Consider the following 24099-nt stretch of genomic DNA (forward strand, 5'->3'; position numbering starts at 1 on the left):
CCATATTGCCAAACACACCATGTTGCTCCATAAATATATTTTTCTCTCTTTTAAATACCTTGTTTGAATTTTTTCTCTTATTTTCAATTCTATAAATTAGTATTCATATTATTGATATAAATCTCAAGGCATTTTGTTAAAATTAAGAAAACAATGTATATCATCTTTCTAAGTGTTAGGGATGAATGTGTTATTTTTATTCTTTATTGAGCTTATAATTTCTAGCTTGGTAAGATTATACCCCTATATTTCTTGAAATCTCACAGTTACATTATTTTTGGACCTTATTGAACAATTTTAGTATTTTAGACTTCTTGCATCCTAGGTATTTTACCATGGCTTTAGTCAATCTTGCACTCTTCTTGTGGTCTTTACATTTGGCACTAGAGTTTTAATATTTTATGTAATCATGTATTTCGAATCTTTAAGACTAATCCATGAACCATTATTAGTCTCGACTTCCTCTTTTTCATTCTTTCTCTCCTTTAACATTTTCCTGATTTATAAATTCAATTTTCCTTAATGTATCTTAATAATGGGCTTTTAGTATTTTTCCTCACCCTACTTCTCATTTTCCTTCCTCCTTGTCAAACAAATGCTTAAATAGGATTACTCATACCATTTTAACCAAAAGGCATTAAGTATTTGTGAAAATAAATCAATAATCCTAGTTTTGAATAGCTTAGTACAACCTAGAGTTTTATATACTTTACCAACCGATTGAGTGGAAATAACCATATTGTTCCCACAAAGGTTTGAACTCCTATTGCAGCATTGTGATTATTACCTTGTGCCTACACTAATCTAATTCACTCATGAGTTTGAGCTTTAATCTATCTAAACAGGATTGAATCCCCCTAATTTTTACCTCACTAGTTCAAATCTTTAGGTCAAAAGTATCTCATATGTGACCAAGTGTTTTTTTGTGCTAGAGTTAGTCATCACTCTAATAAGTTCAAAAGTTAATTTTTGCAAGAAAAAAGGCTGGACTATTTATATGAGAGTATGTTTGGTTTCAAACTATTGGTAAGTAATAGTGATCTTACTTCTATTAATTATTGTGTTTCAGTATTGATGGCGGAATAGAAGTTATATAGATTTGAAATTTTAAATCTATGATAATAGGAAAACTCATAAGGAATAGTTTATTTTGAATTTGATGACTAGTATAACAAGAATTATTAGAGAATTATTTTAGGGTTTGAGCTACATTATTGAGATTAGGCAAATGGATGTCCGAGAACATAATAGACAAGGAGAAGCAATGATGGTAATAATGACATGTTGAGAAGAAAACCTCTAAAGTTTCAAAACCATGTAAACATATTAAACTTACAACAAGCAACCATTATAGCTAAAAACTTAAAAGTATTTTAATAGTAGATGTTGAAAAATGCAGAGTGCATACAAGGAGCATACTAGAGACGAATTCAATTATATTTTTCTAGGAGAAAATTTTTCTTCTGTTTTCTTCTATTTTTTTTCAACGACAAGTCAATAGAAAATCGACGTAACATAAAGGCAAATACAACAAAAATTATGACCTATTTGAACACACATTTTTGAATTGTAATAGCTTGAATTTAAATAGATAATATCATGTCTTAATTTAATTGTTATATTAATTAACTATTTATTTTTTATTTTTAGATATACTATATACATGTTCAATCAATTAGCTATTTGACATTTTCACAATCCTTCATCAAATTCAAGATTAATATATCTGTATTATCAAAATTAATATTTAAAAGAAGCACAATCAAATTATTTTAAAAATAATAATATTACGATTATTAATATAGGCAAGTCATAAACTTGAGCATATTAATAAATGCAACCTAAACTCGTGTTTCAATTTGAGCTTTATAGACATGAAAAAAATGTTAATAGAAAGGGCAAGAAATTGAGTCTTAAATGAAGCGTAAAGAATAATATCCTTGCTCACAGCAAAGTCCTAGTAATGTTACCAAATAATTACGACTCTACATCTTGAAAACTGTCTCCTGACTTGATATTTAGGTGGTAATGGAAAAACTATTCTGTGAACCGTGAACGGTAGCCCACTGGTGTGGATGGTAGACTATTTCAAACAGGACAAATTTCAGCCTACATATCCAATTCGCAGGCTTCCTGGAAAACCTTAATATGTGACTTTGTAATTCAGCAATGCGGTTTAATTTGCATAGAAATGTAATTGTGAGAGCCTCATAAGACTAGAGGGGAATTGCTTTGAAGACAGAGAGTAGAGGCTTGGATTAAGGTGAGAGGATTGTATTTTTGACCAGTCGTGACCAAATGGATGTGAGCCCGCTAACTTGAAAATGGACATTAAAAAAGAACGAGTAGCAGTTGGGTAGACCAACACAGATTTTGGTACCGAGATTTAATGACAATGGAGAAGAAGATTCATGTGTTGATCAATGTGCTTATGTTTTACTTGGATGTCACCCTAGACCAAAGAGCCATGCCTTATCTAGAAGACCCAAAAGGCTGAAGAGTACATGCGAAGCAAAAGAAGTCAAGGAAATGAAGACAGACAGTTGCTAACGATGAATCCCTTACAGATATGAAGCATTGTGGACCGACCCAGCAGAAGCGAAAAGACCTCACAGCTTATTTAATCCTTCTACCTATATATAGAGAGATAGAGAGATACTCTCACATGTCGGGTCCGAAACAATTTGCCAAGTAGTCATTCAGCGAGTTGAGGCTGAGATTGTTGTACGATTCTCGCAATGCAGGCTTCTAAATGCCGGCTCCTAGTGTTGCCACTTTTGGCATTGTGGTTCACTAGTGTTCAATTTGTATCAGCAAAACATGCCGTGATTACACGACGCTACAAATTCAACGTGGGTTACATATGTTTCTACGGAATGAGTTGAATGCAGGATTATTGTTTAGGTTTCACTTTTAAAGTTGTATCTTTGTGATCAGGTTCAATATTCCTGACAAGGAATGTCATGATTGATTTAGTTGTTCTAAACATGTACAGATTCAAATGGCGAATGTGACCCGCCTTTGCACTACGAAAGCCCTCTTGACTGTGAACGGGCAATATCCGGGGCCTGCAATAGTTGCTCGAGAAGGGGATCGCGTGGTTGTGAATGTAACAAATAATGTTCAAAACAATGTTAGCATACATTGGTATCTCTTCTGCTCCCTTATTCACTTGATAAAAGTAGTGTTATATGCTGATGTATTACTTAGTTATAAGAGGGTGCACCTTATGAAATGCTCAGGCATGGAGTTCGGCAGCTTAGATCAGGGTGGGCGGATGGTCCTGCTTATGTCACTCAGTGCCCAATTCAAACCGGGCAAAGTTATGTGTACAAATTTATGATCAAAAGGCAGAGAGGAACACTGTGGTGGCATGCCCACATCTCGTGGTTGCGAGCAAGCTTACATGGGCCCATTATCCTTTACCCCAAAAGGAATGCTTCTTACCCATTCCCTCGCCCGCACCAGGAAGTGCCTATTGTTTTTGGTATGTTTGCTTAAGACAATAAATGTGTTGCCACTATACACTATTACTGCTAAATTTAATATGAAAATTGAAATACTTGCGAATTGCAGGCGAGTGGTGGAATGCAGACACTGAGACTGTTATCAATCAAGCAATGCAAAGTGGAGCGCAAGCTAATGTGTCAGATGCGTATACCATTAACGGACTCCCTGGGCTTATGTGTAACTGCTCTGCCAACGGTGAGGGTGGGCAATTACAAACGCTAATGTTCATTTGTATAAATATTGTTTATAATTGTAACAAATGCTTAATTCATGTGTAATGCAGATACATTCAAGCTCAAAGTGGTCCCTGGGAAAACATACCTGCTCCGTCTAGTTAATGCTGCGCTTAATAATGACTTGTTCTTTGGAATCGCCAACCACACATTGACTGTGGTAGAAGCTGACGCTGTGTATGTGAAGCCTTTCCAAACCAATGTTGTTCTGATCACTCCTGGTCAGACTACCAACGTCCTCTTGACAGCTATGTCTCAGCCACAGAATGCCACGTTCCTCATGTTTGCCCGCCCTTTCGCTACGGGTAGTGCAGCTTTTGATAACTCGACCAGCGCTGGAGTTTTGGAGTATGTTTCCAATGCTAATACCTCCTCTCTTCCCATGATGAAACCAACGCTTCCAGCCCCCAACGATACCTCCTTTGCTGCTAATTTCAGCCAAAAGATGAGAAGTTTGGGCAATCCGAAATTCCCCGCAGCAGCTGTTCCTCTGAAGGTGGATAGACAGTTCCTATTCACAGTGGGGTTTGGGCTAAATCCCTGTCCCCAAGGACAGACATGCCAAGGTCCTAATAACACCAAATTTGCAGCCACTATTAACAACATATCCTTCGTTCTGCCCACCACCGCCCTTCTTCAAGCACACTACTATGGTCAGTCTAACGGAGTCTATAACACCACTTTCCCTGACAACCCGCCATTTCCTTTCAACTACACGGGCACGCCTCCTAACAACACGCGGACCCTGAATGACACGAGAGTGGAAGTGCTTCCTTTCAACACCAGTGTAGAGCTTGTATTGCAGGACACCAGCATTGTGACCTTCGAGAGCCATCCTCTGCATCTGCACGGCTTCAACTTCTTCATAGTGGGTCAGGGTACGGGAAACTACAATGCCAGCACCGACCCGTCCAACTTTAATCTGGTCGATCCTCCAGAGAGAAACACGGTTGGAGTTCCCAGTGGAGGTTGGGTGGCTCTCAGATTCCTTGCCGATAATCCAGGTACTACTGCTATCCTTACGTAGGCTTAGCTTCGATTTTGCTCATTTACTTCTTGGTCACATTGCTCAACCCAATTGCATTGCAGGAGTGTGGTTCATGCATTGTCATCTCGAGCTGCATACCAGTTGGGGGTTGAAGATGGCATGGGTTGTTCAAAATGGAAACGGTGGCACATCTCAATCCCTTCTTCCTCCGCCCAAAGATCTTCCCTCCTGTTGATGTCTTCAGCGTCACCGCGCAGCGCGTGCTTACTTTCACTGCTACCAATTTTGTGCCAGTTCAACATAGAGTCCGAAGAAGAATGAGAAAATGTGTGTCTCGACTTCTCTAGAGGGAATAAGAGGGGGTGTGCCTAGCCGTGACACCTCTAGCGTGCACCTCGATGATGATGTTAAGCTTTTGAATGATACTGATCTTGGCCTAAATAATTATTTGTTTACTTGGAACTACAAGAGATGTGGAGGGGATGAAATTTATTGGAGATTAGATGGAATCTTTATTTACGCATGTTGGATAGGGGATCAATGGAATACCAGTTCAAAAGTATCGGATTGGAGAGGTTCCAAAATATTCTTGATCTCTTCAAAAGTCTCTAACTCTAAAAACTCCTAGGTTAAAGTTTCAACATTAATGGATGTGGCACTTTTCTCCTCAGATCTTGGTCTCTAATTCATGTTTCAAAGGGAAACCTTCACATAGTACGACTATGCAATCTTTTTTCAAGAAATAAAGATTTCTTAATCAAATACTCAAAAGTTGGAACATCCAATGTTTTGGGAATGTTCAAATCAAGCAAATGACAAACATAAGCTCGTTGGATTATATTACTCGCTTCATCTTAGATTAGAGACTTACTTTGGAGTTGAGACAAAAGGTGGTCAAGGCAATAAAATATCTTATCCACCACCTGCCTAAATAAACGAACTTATTTTTATAGAGGTTCAATTATGACTTTGATAATAAACTTGACGTTCAAGCTATATTGGTGATCAAGAATACATGTACATCAATGAGGTACCAAATGTAGTGCACATGAACCTTTATATACTTGACTTCCTAAACTTTAAATTGGGTTACATAAAATTTAAATGGAACTATGGTTGTTATAAAATGAGAAAAGGTCACATAAATTGAACTATGGTTATTATAAAATGAAAAGAAGTCCTATAAATTGGATACCAAACTTACTGAGAATATTTTAAGGCTAAATGTTCACACCCACTACATTCACATCCACCAATGTTTGACATTAGTGAAGATAACGTAATCTTGCATGTTTTCTTCTCAATGAAATATTTTTTTTGTGTGTATAAAGTGACATTGTAATCTAAGGAACAAACTTCCTAGCATGAATTAATGTATCTAACCAACCCAATAACAATACCTACTAAGTAATAATATATAGCATCACTGTGTTTTCTATAGAGAATATGGAGAATCTGTGGAGAATTGATTAAGCCTTGGTATAGTGATATATAAACGTGTAAAAGAAATTCACAACTATTAAAAAAACCTTCACAATTAAATTAGTTGATATTATAGAGGATGAGACAATATGGAAGTTTTGAACAAAGAACGTCATTATCGCTTGTCGTGAAAAGTGCCAATTATTATCACTCTTGACCATAAGGAATCAAAGGCTAGAGACAAACCTCAATCAACAGAAGATGATTGTGTTGATGTAGGCCCGTAAAACATGCTAATTTAGAAAGCCTTATATATTGATGAAATATTGAGCTCGTATTTTTAAATATTTCATTTTATCAAAATTTAAAAGTTAAAAAAGATGAAGTTCAATGTGGTTTTAGAACAAAGAGGAGGAGGTATAAATTTTATTCTTAGTAGCTCCAATTCAAGAGTATGTTAAAATAAACTTTCAAAAAAATAAATTTGAAGATTTAATAAATCCCACATCAAGTGTTATTAGTGTAATAACTATGATATTTATCAAAACATCTATTAATATCAAAGGAGATGTGGATTATTTGGGTGAGAACTATTTAGATTAATAAGATAATAATGTAATAATTTTATTCATAGAAAGAGGAAACATAGCATTATCTTTTAAGGATCATAGAAAAATCTAAGGAAAATCCTTGACAGTTAAAAATAATTCAACCAACCAATTAGAACCTTGCAGCCCACTCCGTCAATCTAGGAGATAACATTTGATCCCACGGCAAGTTCAACCACATACAATGAAATAACATGGGAAATCCTCACAAGAAGTGACATTGGAGAAATACAAGGGTAATAACGGCAATACAAAAAGAGAAACATGTACCAACATCTCATACTAGAGGAAAGTATTAAAAAGAAATAAGAAAATTCCTAGGATACAAATGGAAGGGTGTCATGACATGGTTCCTAGCCAGTGGAACATTGTAGCCTCTCTAGACTTGGTGCCTAGGAGGACAACAAGTGGAAAAAATTACCTCATTGAACCAAGGTATCACACTACCAGATCAACATGCTATGAATTGCTAGACCTTCTGAATAAGCACCCCAAACCCCACCCTATACTACAATAGGGAGCACAATCCCTTGACCCCGTCTTGGGGGTGCTGCCTCTAAACCCTTGTAGAAAGAATCCTGGGGGAAACCACATCGAATAAACCTTTGAGTCTAATTAGGCTCCACATCACAATATAAAGTGCCCCAAACCCATAGAACCACATATTATAGAATAGTAGCACTACATTGGGCAATGGCAACTAAGCATCATGTTAGTGCATCATAAACCAGAAAAGTATCCCATACCTACAGTAAAATTTATTAAGAAAAACAAAGAGCATAAGCACTCAAACTAAATTATGACCCTTCACAATTTAAACAGATAATAAGCTATTCAAGGATATCATAGGGCTGGGTACAAGAAGTTGAGTCTCACTTTTGGGCAAAAAGTGGAAGTGTTTTTACTATTTTGAAAATTTCCTATAACTTGATCTCCAAATTTGAGGCCCATTATGATTGAATCTTGGAGAACTCCACTAATAGAAAAAATAGTGCTCAGAGTGCAGTTTTCAAAAATGTATTTATTTGGAATACACACATGGTATAAATAACATTTTGGTAGGCATGTTGAAAAACCACTATTCCAAAATGTTTGATTCGCGGTCATACCACATGTGTATAACCACCCTTTTTCACAGCAAAAGAATGATTTTTTGTGATTCCTTTTTGGAAAAGCTACCTAAAACACCAAATTTTGATGAGAATATGGCTCCTTAATTGTTTTATCGAATATATATTTTTTAAATTATTAATTTTTATTCGACGATAAGGTGGATTTTGAAAACCTATAGTGTGCAACCACCATAATTTGATAAAAGATTCTCCTTTTTCTAATTTTCTTGTTTCTTTATATTGACTTGTACATTCTATGAAGTTTGACGAAATATAATTGATTTTTCAAAAAACACAAAATTAAAAATCTTATTAACATTTTAGTTAACCATACTATTTGAATTCTAGGTATCAATTTGGCTTAATAAATATTGTAAAAATACTAAACTAAATCCTATAACTATACAATTTATATTTTTAGAATCCATACAAAGACTAATATAATGAGTATTTCTTTAATCAAAAAAATTATTTTAAAAGTCCACCAAAAATTTGTCGCAAGGTAGAAATTCCATGTTCATTTACCTTAGCCAATATGTTTCTGGCACAAGCATAGGCTTGGTCCTACCAAGCCTATCCCAAGACAAAGCTAGATGCAACCCATGGCTTCTAAAATTCAAATTTTAAGAAATGGGTACAAGTTTCAAATCGATTACCCATTTCTAAAAGTGGGCAAAAATGAGATTTTAGGCGACAAACAATAATATTTTGATTTTTTAAAGAAATGGGTACGCATTTTGAAACATGTACCTATTTCAAAAATAATGGGTGTTCAATTTGAAAACAAATGTGTACCCATTTGTTAAATTTAGGATTGGGCATCCGGGCCCAAAGGGAGTACCCATGTTTTAATAAAAAAGTACTCATTTCTAGCTACAATTTTTTTTTCCTTCAAGACTTCCACGGTTTTAGTACTTCTTGCATTTACCCATAGATCTAAGCTTACTTAACAACTTGCTTAAATATTAATGAGGCCAAAACTTAGGAATCATAATGTTTAGCTAGCAAAAGACATTTATGTAGTAGTTACTTTGAATCTTTGTTAGAAGATTCCAACCTTGCTAGGAGTTTTGCTAACATTATTAGGAGTTGAAAGGAAGACAAATCAATGCATTGTCCTAATTGCTCTAGAATTGGTACCAAGATAGATGAAACCACTGTGTAAATTACCTGAAATAATTATTTAGGATAATAGATTGAATAGATTAACAAACCAAACCGTAACATTTTTTCCAATAGAGTTCCTTTGAAGTCTACACTGATCCTCAACATCAGACACTTCTTTGATCTTGATAAATTTGAATTCAAGCTCACACAAAAGCTATAAAAAAATTGCAGATAATAAATGATAATAATAAAAGTGTCCTTCCTTTATAAAAGTCCAAATAACTAATTGATTCATCCTAAGGGATTCTCTAATATAAAATGAATAATATAGGACCATCATAAGATATTAAAATTAGGTTTCGTATGTTAACAATGTAATTTACAGAAAATCATTTGCTTCCGAGGAATAATTTGTGCATTATCTTTCACAATTATCATAGAATGAAAAATAACTTCCACCATATTGAACATACGTTTACCAAGATATCCATAACCAAAATGCATCCCTGCTAAATATTGTTGGAATTCTTTAGAATAACTGAGAGGTGGGTGAATCAATTATCCAAGGTCCAAATGTCCAAATAAAACTTTTCAATGCTTAGCAGATTCATATCCATAAAACCATAACATGGGTGTATCCATTAGATCGTCAATACCTTAACTGAGTTGGTCATTGTCATAGGTCAAAATAAATTTTCAGAAATGTAAATATGAAATACCACAAACTCATTGACATAGTTTGACACTGGGATTATATGTGGAAACCTAATTTGGGAAAACCACCAGTAACATGCTACTCGATTTCACTCTTCTAAAGTGATGTCGTGCTAAAGGCCAACCCTATTAAAGGTTATAATATACACTATTAAATGTGACCTGAATAAAGGATTTCAATCACCCTATTAGGACTAGGCCTTGTTAGAGGATTCTAGAATATTTCATACTTATTATCCAAATGCTTTACATAATTCAAAAAATTAAATTAGTCTGCTTGGATTCATCAAATCTTTGATATAAAACTTTATTTTGTCACTCAGTATCTACATTGTTCACTGAAAAATAATAGTCTTCTGATGCTCGAGCAACACTAGGTTTCTCGACACCAACTACATCTTCTCAGCTTGGTCACTACTATTATTTCCATGATGCTCGACACTTACTAAATTTTACAGATGCTCAATATATAATATACTAACTTTCTACAACTTGGTCGCTACTATTATATCCATGATACTCAACACCTACTAAATTTTATAGATGCTCAACATATAATATAATAACTTTCTGCTTGGCCTGAATTGAAATTTGCTTGGCTTACACTATTTTCCTAGCCAAGCTCGATAGAAGCTTTTGATGAAAACACTTCTTCTTTGCTTAGCTAAAGTAACCCTTTCCTTTAGCCTTGGGTAGATAAAAAATATATTAAATCATCAATATCTTACTTAATTTTAGTGCTCCTTTTATACACTTAATAACTCAACATTTCTCTAGGTTCTCTTGTTATCTCCTCTTTTCAAATCCTCTTCATCAATGAAAGAAATGGTAGCATTCAGACCATAAAGAAATTGTCTTCACCAAAAAGTAGTAGGTTTGACATCATTGACAAAAATAATGATTTTTCCATGATAGATTCTACATTTCGAACAATCTCTTTCCAAAAATCTCACTCTTTGGTATTGATGGCAAACCAATACAAAAAAGATTTTTTATTTTCATCCACAAAGAGTATTTCATAGAAAATGGACAGATCAATGCAAGAACATAATCATGAAACATTATGGAGAAGATGCTTGATAAGACACTATGAACCATAAAACCATCTGACCACATGAACTTGAAGCTGCAAGAGGAAACATAGCTTGATCTTTTAAGGACCATAGAAAAATCCTTGATGGATGAAAATAATTCAACAAACCAATTAGAACCTTGAAGCCCATTCCATCAATCTAGGAGATAACATTTAACCCCATGGCAAGTTCAACCACATACAGTGAAATAACATAGGAAACCCTGACAAGAAGCGACATTGGAAAAATACAAGGGTAACAATGATAATACAGAAAGAGAAACATGTAAAAACATCTCATACTAGAGGAAAATATTAAAAAGAAATAAGAAAATTCAATTATATTTATGGGTAGGGCGTTGGCTAATTTTCTGAGGAAAAATCTTCCTTTTGGACAAGGTTTCATGCACAAGGGGCTCCTCAAGGGAAAGATCTTTAGGGTTTTCATTGTTAGGGCTTGAAGGTTCCACACACCTACCCTTTTGATAAAAGTAGTTAGGTTCTACTTTGCAAACATTTATAGTTGAGGGTTTATCCTTCAAGGGAGAAGAGTTGATTTCTTCGATTTTATTAAAGGAACTGGAACCAAGATCCAATTTCCTAGAGGTCAAACGTCTAACAAAGGTAGGGCATGCGAGAAAATTTGATAAAACATTCTCCTTTTTCTAATTTTCTTGTTTTTTTATATTGACTTGTACATTCTATGTAGTTTGACAACATATAATTTATTTTTCAAAGAAAAAAATTTAAAATCTTATTGACATTTTAGTTAACCATTCTATTTGAATTCTAGGTGTCAATTTGGCTTGATAAATATTGTAAAAATACTAAGCTAAATCCTATAACTATACAATTTATATTTTTAGAATCTAGAAAAAGACTATTATGATGAGTATTTCTTTAATCAAAAAAGTTATTTGAAAAATCCACCAAAAATTTGTCGCAAGGTAGAAATTCCATGTTCATGTACCTTAGCCAATTTGTTTCTGGCACACACATAGGCTTGGTCCTACCAAGCCTATCCCAAGACAAAATTGAATGCAACCCATGGCTTGTGAAATTCAAATTTTAATAAATGGGTACAAGTTTAAAATCAATTACCCATTTCTAAAAGTAGTTAAAAGTGAGATTTTAGGTGACAAAATTTAATATTTTAACTTTTTAAAGAAATGGGTACCCATTTTGAAACATGTACCCATTTTGAAAACAAATGTGTACCTATTTTTTGAATTTAGGATTGGGCATCTGAACCTAAAGTGAGTACCCATTTTTTAATAAACAAGTACTCATTTCTAGCTACAAAACTTTTTCCTCCAAGACTTCCATAGTTTGAGTACTTAACTTCTTGCATTTATCCATAAATCTAAGCCTACTTAAAAACTTGCTTAAATATTAATGAGGCCAAAAATTAGGAATCATAATGTTTAGCTAGAAAAAGACATTTATGTAGTAGTTACCAAACATAAAAATATTTAAGTTTAGAGTATCCTTAACAACATGAAACCTCTAAAACTAGAGGCAACCAAAAAGAAATAATACCCAAATAATAATTTATAACTATCAAGGCTTCTTCATAGCATTCTATTACTTTTCTATTTGATAGAGCTCATTCTAATAGTGCCATGTCCCCTTTTCAAATAATTAAAAATAATAAACTTTGCTAAGGCAGGCAGGTTCCAAAAAGGTGAAGTTTCGGCAAAAAGGGCTAATCTTTGGAAACCAATGGACTAATAAATAAAAATTATTATTAAAATATATTTTATTAAACCCTCTTGGACATGAGTTAGGGTTATGCCCTCTTTTAAGGGGTTTGGAGGCATTTTGGGCTCATTCCAGAACTTGATTTTTGCACATTGCTTTGTTGTTCTTCAGAGGCTGCGAAACCTGTGGAGAAGGAGACCCGAGAGCGGGAGTTTGTAGGTTTTTAGGAAGGCTAAGGATGGGAGTTTGAAGCCATTCCATGTGCATGCTCGTACAGAGTTTACCTTTGTGCTGAACAGTGCAGATTTGTGGGTTTTTAGGTGTGTTTTTGTATGAGTTTGGCGTTTTCAGTTGAGTATTTCATATCAGTTTGGGTTGTTGCTATATTTCAGACTTTAAGATGTTAAAATAGAGCTGAATATATGTATTGGGATCTGATTAAACTTTTGAGATAGATTATTAGTGTTTTGTGGTGTTCTCGAGGATTTTTGCGTTAATTTCGGGAGCCTGATGAGCATAGTTTTTGTCCTACATTTGTGAACTATTGTGTAAAGGCTATATAGAACTGGAAATTTCATTTCATAGGCCATTATGCTGCTGAAATTTTTGTAAAAAATGTCCATTTTCAGATTTATTAATAATTTGTGAAGTTGTGAAGTTTTTTGCCACTATTTCAAACATACCCGATTTGAGTTTTATTGAGAAATTGGTGGATCTTTGTAATATTGGTTGTTTGATTTTAAAGATCTGATTTGAGGCTTGAAATATCATACAAAATAAGTAAATGGACATTTCACTGGTATCAAAGCAATGATCTTGCCAGCCCGAGGGTTTGTAGAAGTTTGTATGTCAATTTTGACAACTACCCAGATCTTGCATGTCACAATTTATGGTTGCATGTTGCTTCTAATCAGTTGCATGTCAAAATTTAAGGTTGCATGCAACTAAGTGAAAGAGAAAAAAGATATTTGCAGCTTGAAAAGAATAAAGAAATTTTGATCAAACCTTCAGTTGAAAGTAAAAGTACAAAATCCAAGGAAGGGAAAATTTTGGCTAATCCAGATGAGATGGCAAAGAAATTCTTCCAAGACATTCAAAATACTCAGAAGCAAACAGTGGATAGTTTGGCAAAAACTAGAGAGGCTTTGTGAATATTGACATAAAAACTACAAGGAGTTGCATCTATTAATGAGAAAGGGAGCACTTCAGAGGAGCCAAAAAATTTGAAATCCACACCATCTAAATCAACCAAAACTATTTTCTTGCCTGCAGATGAGCCACCAGTACCAAATCCAACCATTAATCCCGTGGAAGAGGTTACAGGTAACTTGATTGCGTTAAGAGCTACTTACAATGGCTTAGATGATGACTTTTTTAGTTTGGTTCCTTTCAGAGAATATGTGGATATGATGAACACTTTGATGCCCAAGAAAGAGAATGGGAGGGAGCATGACATAAGTGGAAGAGAGCTCAAAAATAAAATAAGCAAGTTTATAGCACCTACTTTTGATGGAACAAATAAAATTTCAGCTAGAGCATGGCTACAAAAATTACAGACTTTCTTCACACTTAACCCCCTGAAGGAGAGTGATGCTAGTCAATTTGCAAGTCTACACTTGGAAGATGCAGCCTATGATTGGTGGTATCATGGAATGACTACTCAAGGTCATGATCAGGTAACTACATTTGATGATTTTAGTCAAAGAGTGATAGATAGATTTGACCTCAAGGATGATCAAGAGTACTTTAAAGAATTGTCAAAGTTGAAGCAAAGCAAATCAGTTAATGAGTATATAGAAGAGTTTCAAAAAGTGGCTGTTATGGTACCTGATATGAGTGAAAAGAGGATTGTTTATCTTTTTCTTGATGGTTTAGAAGATTCTGTTAAGGGTTTGGTTAAGGCTTTCTCACCCTCAAATTTACAGGAAGCTATCAAAAGAAGCTTGCAACTTGAAACTTGCATGCCTATGAAATCAGTCACTAATCAAAAACCCCCAAATCTTTGGCAACATAAGGGAAATTTTCAGAAAAAGACTTTCCCAACACTACCACCAAAAGATGTGATAAATGTGGCAAAAAAGAAGGTAGATGAAGAGACTAGGAGTGAATTACGAAGGAAAAAGCTTTGTTTTACTTGTAGAGAACCATGGGTTCCAGGACACAGATGTTTGGGGAAAGGTCAAGTGCACTATATTGAAGTTGCTTCAGAATCTAATTCAGATGAGCATGAGGAATTTCATGACACTAAGGAGGAGGTAGAAGAAGAGAAAGAAAAAGAAATCAGAAAAGATGGCACTTTAGCAACATTATCAGGATTCCCAAGATACCATCCCTTTCGAATTCGAGGGGTACTAGCAGGGAAAAGGTTGATAGTTCTTTTTGATAGTGGGGCAACTCACAATTTTATTGATGAGGGATTTGTCATGAAAAGAGGGCTTAAAGAAGAAGATTTTGAGGGATTCAATGTTACTGTAGCTGATAGATTCACTATGCCTTGCACACGGGTGGTGAAACAACTCAAGATGACCTTAGGAGATTATGAGTTATGTGATGACTTCTATGTGGTTGGTATTGGGGAGACAAATCTTGTATTGGGTGTTCAATGGTTGCACTCTATTGGAGGCTATTACATGAACCATCAAACTATGGAGTTTAAACTTCATTCCAATGGGAAAGAAGTCATATTGAGAGGCTTATCGAATCAAACACCTAAGGCGGTCTCTGTAAAAGGATGGAGAGGACTTTTCGAAGAGGACAAGTAGCATGGGCAGCAGGAGTCATAATCCATCCAACAAGCTCTCCAAAGAATCAAGGTAATTTCCATTTTGAAATTCAAAATATTCTTGATAAGCATAGTATAGTTTTCAATGACTTGCCTCCAAGATTACCACCAGATAGAGGTTTTGAGCATGTTATAGAGTTAGAACAAGGTGCCAATCTAGTTATAACAACCCCATACCGCCATCCAAGAGGTTATAAGGAAGAAATTGAAAAAACTATTAAAGAACTCCTGGACATGGGATTCATAAGGCCTAGCTCTAGTACATTTGCATCATCTGTGGTACTTGTCAAGAAAAAGGATGGTACAATGAGAATGTGTATAGACTACAGGGCTCTAAACAAGAAGACCATAAAAATAGGTATCCCATTCCACGCATAGATGAACTCATTGATGAGTTACATGGTGATGTATACTTCTCAAAAAATGACTTAAGATTAGGGTACCATCAAATCCGAATAAGGAGTGAAGATGTGGAAAAGACTTCTTTCAGATGTCACTATGGGCACTTTGAATTTCTTGCTATGCTATTTGGCCTCACTAATGCACCTGCAACATTCCAATCTTGTATGAATAAGGTATTCAACCAGCATCTTTGAAAATTTGTTTTGGTATTTTTTAATGATATCTTGATTTACAGTAAAACATGGGAAGAGCATCTAAAGCACATAGACACTGTTTTGGAAATCTTGGAGCAGCAATCCTTCTATGCTAAGCTATCTAAATGTGATTTTGGTTTGATAGAGATCCTATATTTGGGACATATTATAAGTTCTAAAGGAGTACAGGTTTATCAACAAAAAATCCAACCAATTTTTGATTGGCCTCCACCCACTAATCTTACATAGTTGAGAGGTTTCTTCAGGTTGTGTAGCTACTATAGGAGATTTTCCAAGGGATTTTCTTAGCTTGCTGCCCCCTTGACTGATTTTACAAAGAAAGGAGCTTTTGTTTGGACAGAAGAGGCACAAAAACCATTTGATAAGCTTAAGGAGGTAATGAGTTCATGCCCTGTGCTTGCAATTAATGTGATACTTCTGGAGAAGGTATAGGGGCTGTCCTAACTCAAAGGGGACATCCAATAGCATTTGAGAGTAGAAAATTAAATCAATCAAAGAAAGGTTACTCCATCTATGATAAGAAAATGTTGGCAATCATGCATGCACTTCATAGGTTTAGACAATATTTGGTATGTGGGAGATTCATTGTAAAGACAGAACATAATATCCTTAGGTTCTTCTTGAACCAAAGGGATTTGAATGATCGTCAACAAAAATGGGTAAGCAAATTGCAAGCTTATGATTTTGTTATTGAATACATGAAAGCAACGAATAATGTGGTTGCTGATGCTCTCTCAAGAAAGCCCACTTTGTGTTCCTTAACATCTATCTCTACTGATTGGAAAGTCTCCATAATTTTAGAGTATGCTAAAGATTCCTTTGCCACCAAGATTTTGGATACAAGAGAGAAAAGATTGAGAAACAGGAGCATCATAGAGCAATTGGTCAAATGGAAAGGATTACCGCTAGAAGATGCAAATTGGGAAGGAGCACATATTCTTGAGAATTCCAACCTTCATTTCTTGAGGACAAGAAATATTTGGGAGGGGAGGACTTTTCATGTCCCCTTTTCAAATAATTAAAAATAATAAACTTTGCTAAGGTAGGCTGGCTCCGAAAAGGTGAAGTTTCGGCAAAAGGGGGCTAATATTTGGAAACCAATGGACTAATAAATAAAAATTATTATTAAATTATATTTTATTAACCCCTCTTGGACGTGAGTTAGGGTTATGCCCTCTTTTAAGGGGTTTGGAGGCATTTTGGGCTCATTCCAAAACTTGATTTTTGTACATTACTTTGTTGTTCTTTAGAGGCTGCCAAACCTGTGGAGAAGGAGACCCAAGAATGAGAGTTTTTAGGTTTCCAAGAAGTCTAAGGATGGTAGTTTGAAGCCATTCCATGTGCATGCTCATACAAAGTTTGCCTTTGTGCTGAACAGTGCAGATTTGTGGGTTTTCAGGTGTGTTTTTGTATGAGTTTGGTGTTTTCAATTGAGTATTTCATATCAGTTTGGGTTGTTTCTGTATTTTAAACTTTAAGATGTTAAAATAGAGCTGAATATATGTATTGAGACATGATTAAACTTCTAAGATAGATTATTAGTGTTTTGTGGTGTTCTCGGGCATTTTTGTGTTAATTTCGGGAGCCTAATGAGCATAGTTTTTGTCCTACATTTGTGAACTGTTGTGTAAAGGCTATACAAATCTGGAAATGTCATTTTGTAGGCTGTTATTCTGCTGAAATTTTTGTAAAAAATTTCTATTTTCAGATTTATTAATAATTTGTGAAGTTGTGATTTTTTTGGCACTACTTCGGACATACCCGATTTGGGTTTTATTGAGAAATTGGTGGATCTTTGTAATATTGGTTGTTTGATTTTAAAGATCTGATTTGAGGCTTGAAATATCATACAAAATCAGTTAAGGGAAATTTCAAATAATCAGTGGTATCTCCCACTTCTTGTTCCTTTTCCTTGTTTTCCTTGCTTTCTTTCCTTTCGTTTTTCATCTTGCTCTTTCTAGTGATGACACCAAGAAATTTTTTGTCATGAATATTGTGTTGAATTCAGTAGAGGGTCTAAGATCATATTAATGGAAAATTTAATTTAATCTAGCTCCTCTAAATTTTTATTGAGATTGCCCTAATTTTTGACCTTATCCTTGGTGGAGTTAATCTAATATGGGGTGACCACTCCCAAATCCACCACAATATGTACCTCATATTCTTCCATATATGTTTCTTCCTTCTCATCATCATAGATATCCTCCACATATTCTACATAGTCTTCATATTTAGAATCCATATCCTTACTTTTATCAAATATCCCAGTTTTGGCTTCTAATAATTTTTTTTCTTCTTCTACAATTTTCATGTCATTTCTATTTCCCCCCTCATATTTAATCATTTATTCTACTGTATGCATTTAGATATTCTTTTTTCTGAGATTGATTATTAGTTCTCCATTAATACCCTAGTGATATCTTGTTTGATAGCCTCTTTCTCAGAGCCATGTTTATCTACGTCTACCATTTCTCTATGAATTTGGATGCATTTAGGGGTAGGGCCTTGGCTAATTTTTTGAGGAAAACTCTTCCTTTTGGACAAGGTTTCATCCACAAGGGACTCCTCAAGGGAAAGATCTTTAGGGTTTTCATTGTTAGAGCTTGAAGGTTCCACACACCTACCCTTTTGAGAAAAGTAGTTAGGTTCTACTTTGCTAACATTTTGAGTTGAGGGTTTATCCTTCAAGGGAGAAGAGTTGATTTCTTCAATTTTATCAAAGGAACTAGAACCAAGATCCAATTTCCTAGAGGTCAAACTTCTAACAAAGGTAGGACATGGGAGAAAATATGATGATAAAGTACTCAAATCAACCCTTGGTGGAGTGGGAGATTATCTGCACTAGCAATACTGCTTCTTAGGGAAGACAATAGAAAGAATAATGCATTTATCTTTTCCCTATTACACAAGATATTTAGCAAAGGAAAATGGTAAGAATAGTAAGGGTTGAAAATCCCTTCATAGGTAAAATATTTTAATACATGTTGATAGAAAATAGAAAAGCGGGGACGAAAAGTGAATCTGTTATACCCATTTTTGGACTTGATAATTTATGCCTTATCCTTTTTGTTGAAGATTTTTTTCCTGTAAAGGTTGTATCTCAACTAGATCTTATGTTCTAAATGGGATTGTTCTCACTTTAGGCCAATAGCTTTAGGAATTAATTATGGGGTAACCATAAATTGGATGCTACCAATCATGATTGTGCCCTAGTGCTAGGAATTCACAAATCTCAAAGATTATTTTTTAATTAAACCTCTGATGGCATAAATGTAGAAACTTAGGCCACCATTTTTTTAATAATCCCATATTTCTAGGTTCTACCTCAATTTATGATTATTAAAATTCATCATTATTAAAACTTCTCTAAGAAATGGATGTTCTTGTGTTGAATGAAATTATATATATCTATGCTAGCTTCATTCATACATTTGGCTCTATTTAAGGAAATTATCTTTTTCATTAAAATTGCACTTTCCTTCTCTCTTACACATATCAAATGTCTCAAAAATCTCATCATTAATGAGATAATATAAAATTATGGCCTCTTTAGAGGAAATAATAGATATCCAAACTTAGAAATATGGTTTTCTTTTTGGATACACATTCTAAATTTATAAGAAGCCATAATGTCATTCAACAAAATATTTTTAGTCCCTTTAGAATCATCTTTCCCTCATTCTTTTTAAAATTACATCTCTTATAATTAACCGAAGGGAAAAAAATTTCCTAACGCCATATATAACTTAAATACTTTCATATATCTTTCATAGAAAAACATAAGAGATTAACCTACCTTTTGTCATGCCTGAGGTAAAAGATCTAAATATTGTTATTAATATAAATGCTTTGAAGTTTCTTAGGGAAATCCATACATATAACATATCTTCCTTTAGGGTAACCAAGGCACCAATTTGTTTCAAAATGTGCAGCTTGATTACATTCCCATTGTGTGTATCTAATCTTAACTTTCCTTAACATTGAAACCCTTATTTGGAAGTCCTCCATAAGACTTCAATTTTTCCAAATGTTATTTACCTCAACAAGGAGGAAATTAGCAATGAGCTTAGATTCTAACTCCATTATGAATTTATTGAAGTACCACTCTCCTAGAGGATCTTAATTTCTTGCCATAGTCATTTCCTCACCATAATTTTTAGAGTTCACTCCTATGTCTCTTATAATTACTTGAATCATTTCCCCTTCTTTGTTTTTCACAAGATGTTCTATTGTTGAAAGATTTCCCCTTTGTTGAATCATTTACTTGCACTTGCGTCCTTGTTCCCATGGTGCTTTACATCTTAATCATATGCCTTTTCTATTTATTTCATCTCTCCTCTGAAATTGATGTTCTAAATGCCATTGTTCTTTTTAGACAAAACATTTCCATCCCTTATCATCTTTCCTTGATTCCTCACATCTATGTTGTATCTTATTCAACATATTTTTTCCTATGGGTAATTTGATTCAATTTCCCTACCCTTTTTAATGAATTCCTCCATAAAAAAACTAAGGTATTTCATTGAACTTTTAGTGGAGATTATTAGTCCTTCTATGAATGTCTAAGTAACCCTTTTCTACAAAATATGAGGAATCATAATTGATAATGATAGGAACTTACGAGAAAATTCTTCGATAGTCCCTATTTTCTTTAGGTGGATCAGCTCTTTGAAATACCATTTATGTAAACATTTGGTATAGCTTTGATACCATGTAATAATTTGCATTACAAAAAAATGACACCAAGATCAAGAAGCTCAAGACCCTAGCACAATATGGGCCAACAATGTATGATCATTGTAATGCTCCACCAAGGGATCCAAAAGAAATAACCTAAACTTTTAGTTCTAATTTACGTGTAATTATATTTATTTAAATTAATAAGAATTATTTAAGAGTTTTATTTTGAATAATAAACTATAAATAATATTATTATTTGAATTAATAAATATATTATTAAAACATCTCGTAATTAACTAGAGAGAGATCATAAATTTAATAAAATTACTTTAATTAAATTGCATAAAGTGTATGCATAAAATTAAAATATAATAAATTAATAAGAGAGAGTAAGAAATTATTTAATAAAATTTATTTTAATTAAATTGCATAAAGCTTATGCATGAAATTAAAATATAATAAATTAATAAGAGAGAGTAAGCAATTATTAATAAAGTTTACTTTAATTAAATTGCATAAAGCTTATGCATGAAATTAAAATATAATAAATTAATTAAAAGATAAAGACAATTAATTTAATAAAGATATTCAAATTCAAATTTCTTAAAGTTGTTGCATGAAAATTAAATATAGAAAAATCAATATTTAATTATATTTAATTAATTGAAAAATTAATTAAATAAAAGAGTTAAATTTAAAAGATTAAATTAGAGTTCTAATTTTAGCATATTTATATTTATTTAATTTTATAATAATTATTTAAGAGTTTGTTTTAATAATAAATTCTAAATAATATTATTAGTTGAGTAATCAATATTATTTGATTAAAAAGAAAATATTAAAATATGTGAATATTTGATTAATTTAAAACTAATTAAATCTATGCGTTAAATAAAAAGTCTAAATTTAGAAGTCTAAATTTAGAAAATTAGTTTAAAGAAAGATTATAATATGATGTTATTTAATTATTCAGAAATTAATTAAATATGTACTTCAATTTAAAATATTTATTTTAAAAGTCTAATTTAAGAAGTTGGATAAAAATAGAATTAAAATATTAGAAGTTTAAAGATTTAATATTATTTTATTATAATTATTTAACTAAAAATTATTAAATTAGAGTTGCATTTAAATAATGAACTTTAATAATTCTTATTAATTTAAATAATAATCTATGCCTTAAATAGTACTTAAACTAATTAATAAGTGCAGGAAAAGAAAATATAAAAGAATATTTTAATTTAAGAATTCTTTAAATGTGCATGAAAGAATTAAATTTAAAATAGCTGATCAAAGTTATAATTTAGGCATATTTATATTTATTTAATTTAATAATAATTTATGTAGGAGTTTTATTTTTAATAAACTATAAATAATATCATATTAAAAACATCGCATGATTTAATAAGGGAGAGAAAGCTTTAATTTAATCAAGTTTATTTTAATTAAATTTCATAAAGTGTGTGCATGAAAATTAAAATATAGTAACTAAAGACAAAGGGTTTTCACATGATTGCATAATCAAAGCCCTTATTTGGGGGAAAAATTCTTTATTAAGCAAATTAGAGCTCATTTCTAGATACATAGGTTTGGAGGAGCCAATTTATTATCAAGTGGCATCATATATAATAGTATATTATTCAAATGGTTTCATACTGGTATATTATTATTTGATGTGGATTTATTATATATTAGATTTCTTATTAATTGAATTTAAATGTGATTCAACATCATGAGACCTTTAAGAATTGTAACCTGTTTATGTGTTGTGGATATATGAGTGTATGTTAATTGCTTCCGCTATGTTATAACTATTGTTGTTAAGTTATTATTTTTAACTTTAAAAAAATGTTTGACAAACTTAGTAAAACTTTTGGTTAACTTCTTTTGGATCACATGGCAGGGTGTTACATCTAGTATCAGAGCATGAGTTTTACATTGGGAGCTATGGACATATTGGAACACAACTAGTTGTTAACTAGTTGAACAAAAATTGAAAATTAAACTGTTATGTATATCTATTTCAAACTAAAACTTGAGCTAGTTGAACTGAAACTAAACTTAAACTTTTAGTTGTATATTTTAAAACTTGAACATCTAAAATTCAAAACTAAATTATACGTAAACCTAAAAATAGGCAAAATTGAAAATTGAACTTATACTATTTTCAAAACTTGTGTCTTTTGTATATGTTTTACAGTAGTTTTTTTTATGGTTATTATGACACCTTGTTATATCAGATATTATTGTTGTAGTGTTTTCAGTAGAGTCAAATCCTCCTACAGGAGGAAAGGGTCCAATGGTACCCACTGTAGACACCTAAAAATCTTTAGAAAATAAAGTATTTTTATTTTCTGAAAAAGTCCTGATGACATCATCATTTATTAATTTATTTATTTTTATGCCATTAAATCCCTTTATCTTAATTAAAAATATTTAATTAAGAAATCCCTCCCAAAAATGTGTAAATCTTATTTAAACATTATTTCCTTATTTATTAATTATTTAATTAATAGATTGACCAAAAAACCCAAAATAAATAAAAAATTTAGTTTTTGCCCAAAACTTGGCCAATTTCCTTAAGACCACTAACCTCTTCCAAAATCTTCTAATCCTTCTTTAATTTTGATTAAAGGCTAATCCCATCATTTCCTACCCCTAATCCCAACTCAAAATATTTAATTAAGATTAAATATTAATCCTCATGTTTATTAAAAATGTTTTAATAAATATCTCCTCAACCCAAACCCTTGAAATAAATAAAACTTTATTTATTTCCTAAAAATCTAATTTATCCTCATCCTAAGAAGTTCTAGATTCTTCTAGAAAGTCTTCATCCTCATCCTAGGAAATTCTAGACTATTCTAGAAAGTCTTTATCCTCATCCAAAGTCTAGACTCTTCTAGAAGATGTCTTTAAACCTAATCCTAATCCCCTCCTAACCTTGTCACATTCCCTAAAAATGGGTTAAGACTTACTAACCCAAGCCAAAGTTAACAAATATCTCCTCCTTCACCCACCCTCATTAAATGCCATCCACTTGCCTATCCCTAAGCTAATCCTAAACCATCCTAATCCATCCTCTAATCATTTGCACAATCCTAAGCAAGCTTAAAACCTTCCTAATCAAGTCCAAGTCGAAATTGCTCTCATCTCCCTCAAAATATTTCAACCATAAAACTTTATGAAGCCCACTAGGCCATAAATGACTCTTCCAAGCCCTTTTATTACTCTTACAAGCCATTATGAGGGTCTTTATGAAGATTTTATCCCTTGAGCCTCCTTTTTTGACTCATCCTTCCCCTTTCCTCCATCCTCTCACCATGTGACATGTGTCACTCCTTGATTGGTTGTAAGGAAGCACAATCCATGTGCTCTCCTCTCATGCAATCTGGGCCTTCCATGAGCTTTTTCCCATCCTTGCATCTTAGCCCTCAATCCCTCAAGCCTCTTGCCTATAAATTGAATCCTTCCCCTTTGCAAAACAACATAATCCATGAAGTAAAGTCATAATGCCATTTTAAAAAGCCATTTTACATCAAAACCATACACT

General features: G+C 33.0%; 1 protein-coding gene across 1 annotated transcript; it reads left to right on the forward strand.

Annotated features, from left to right (window-relative positions):
- Positions 1–2665: 2665 nt before the first annotated feature.
- Positions 2666–5401, forward strand: LOC149536324 (laccase-4-like). The gene is made up of 6 exons (XM_089807816.1): positions 2666–2852; positions 2996–3147; positions 3243–3487; positions 3577–3705; positions 3794–4747; positions 4833–5401. The coding sequence occupies exons 1-6, from the start codon at positions 2739–2741 to the stop codon at positions 4964–4966; spliced, it is 1728 nt and encodes a 575-aa protein (XP_089663942.1). The 5' UTR covers positions 2666–2738; the 3' UTR covers positions 4967–5401.
- Positions 5402–24099: the final 18698 nt, after the last annotated feature.

The sequence above is a fragment of the Cupressus sempervirens genome, chromosome 10, assembly GCF_028749045.1.
Source record: "Cupressus sempervirens isolate cs-2001-9-10 chromosome 10, ASM2874904v1, whole genome shotgun sequence".
Classification (NCBI taxonomy): domain Eukaryota; kingdom Viridiplantae; phylum Streptophyta; class Pinopsida; order Cupressales; family Cupressaceae; genus Cupressus; species Cupressus sempervirens.

Bases quoted from the DNA above. Each gene is read 5' to 3' on its own strand.
- LOC149536324 (XM_089807816.1), top strand. From the start codon at position 2,739: ATGCAGGCTTCTAAATGCCGGCTCCTAGTGTTGCCACTTTTGGCATTG. The intron at 3,148-3,242 runs GTATCTCTTCTG...TGAAATGCTCAG, and splicing joins AACAATGTTAGCATACATTG to GCATGGAGTTCGGCAGCTTA. The intron at 3,488-3,576 runs GTATGTTTGCTT...TGCGAATTGCAG, and splicing joins GGAAGTGCCTATTGTTTTTG to GCGAGTGGTGGAATGCAGAC.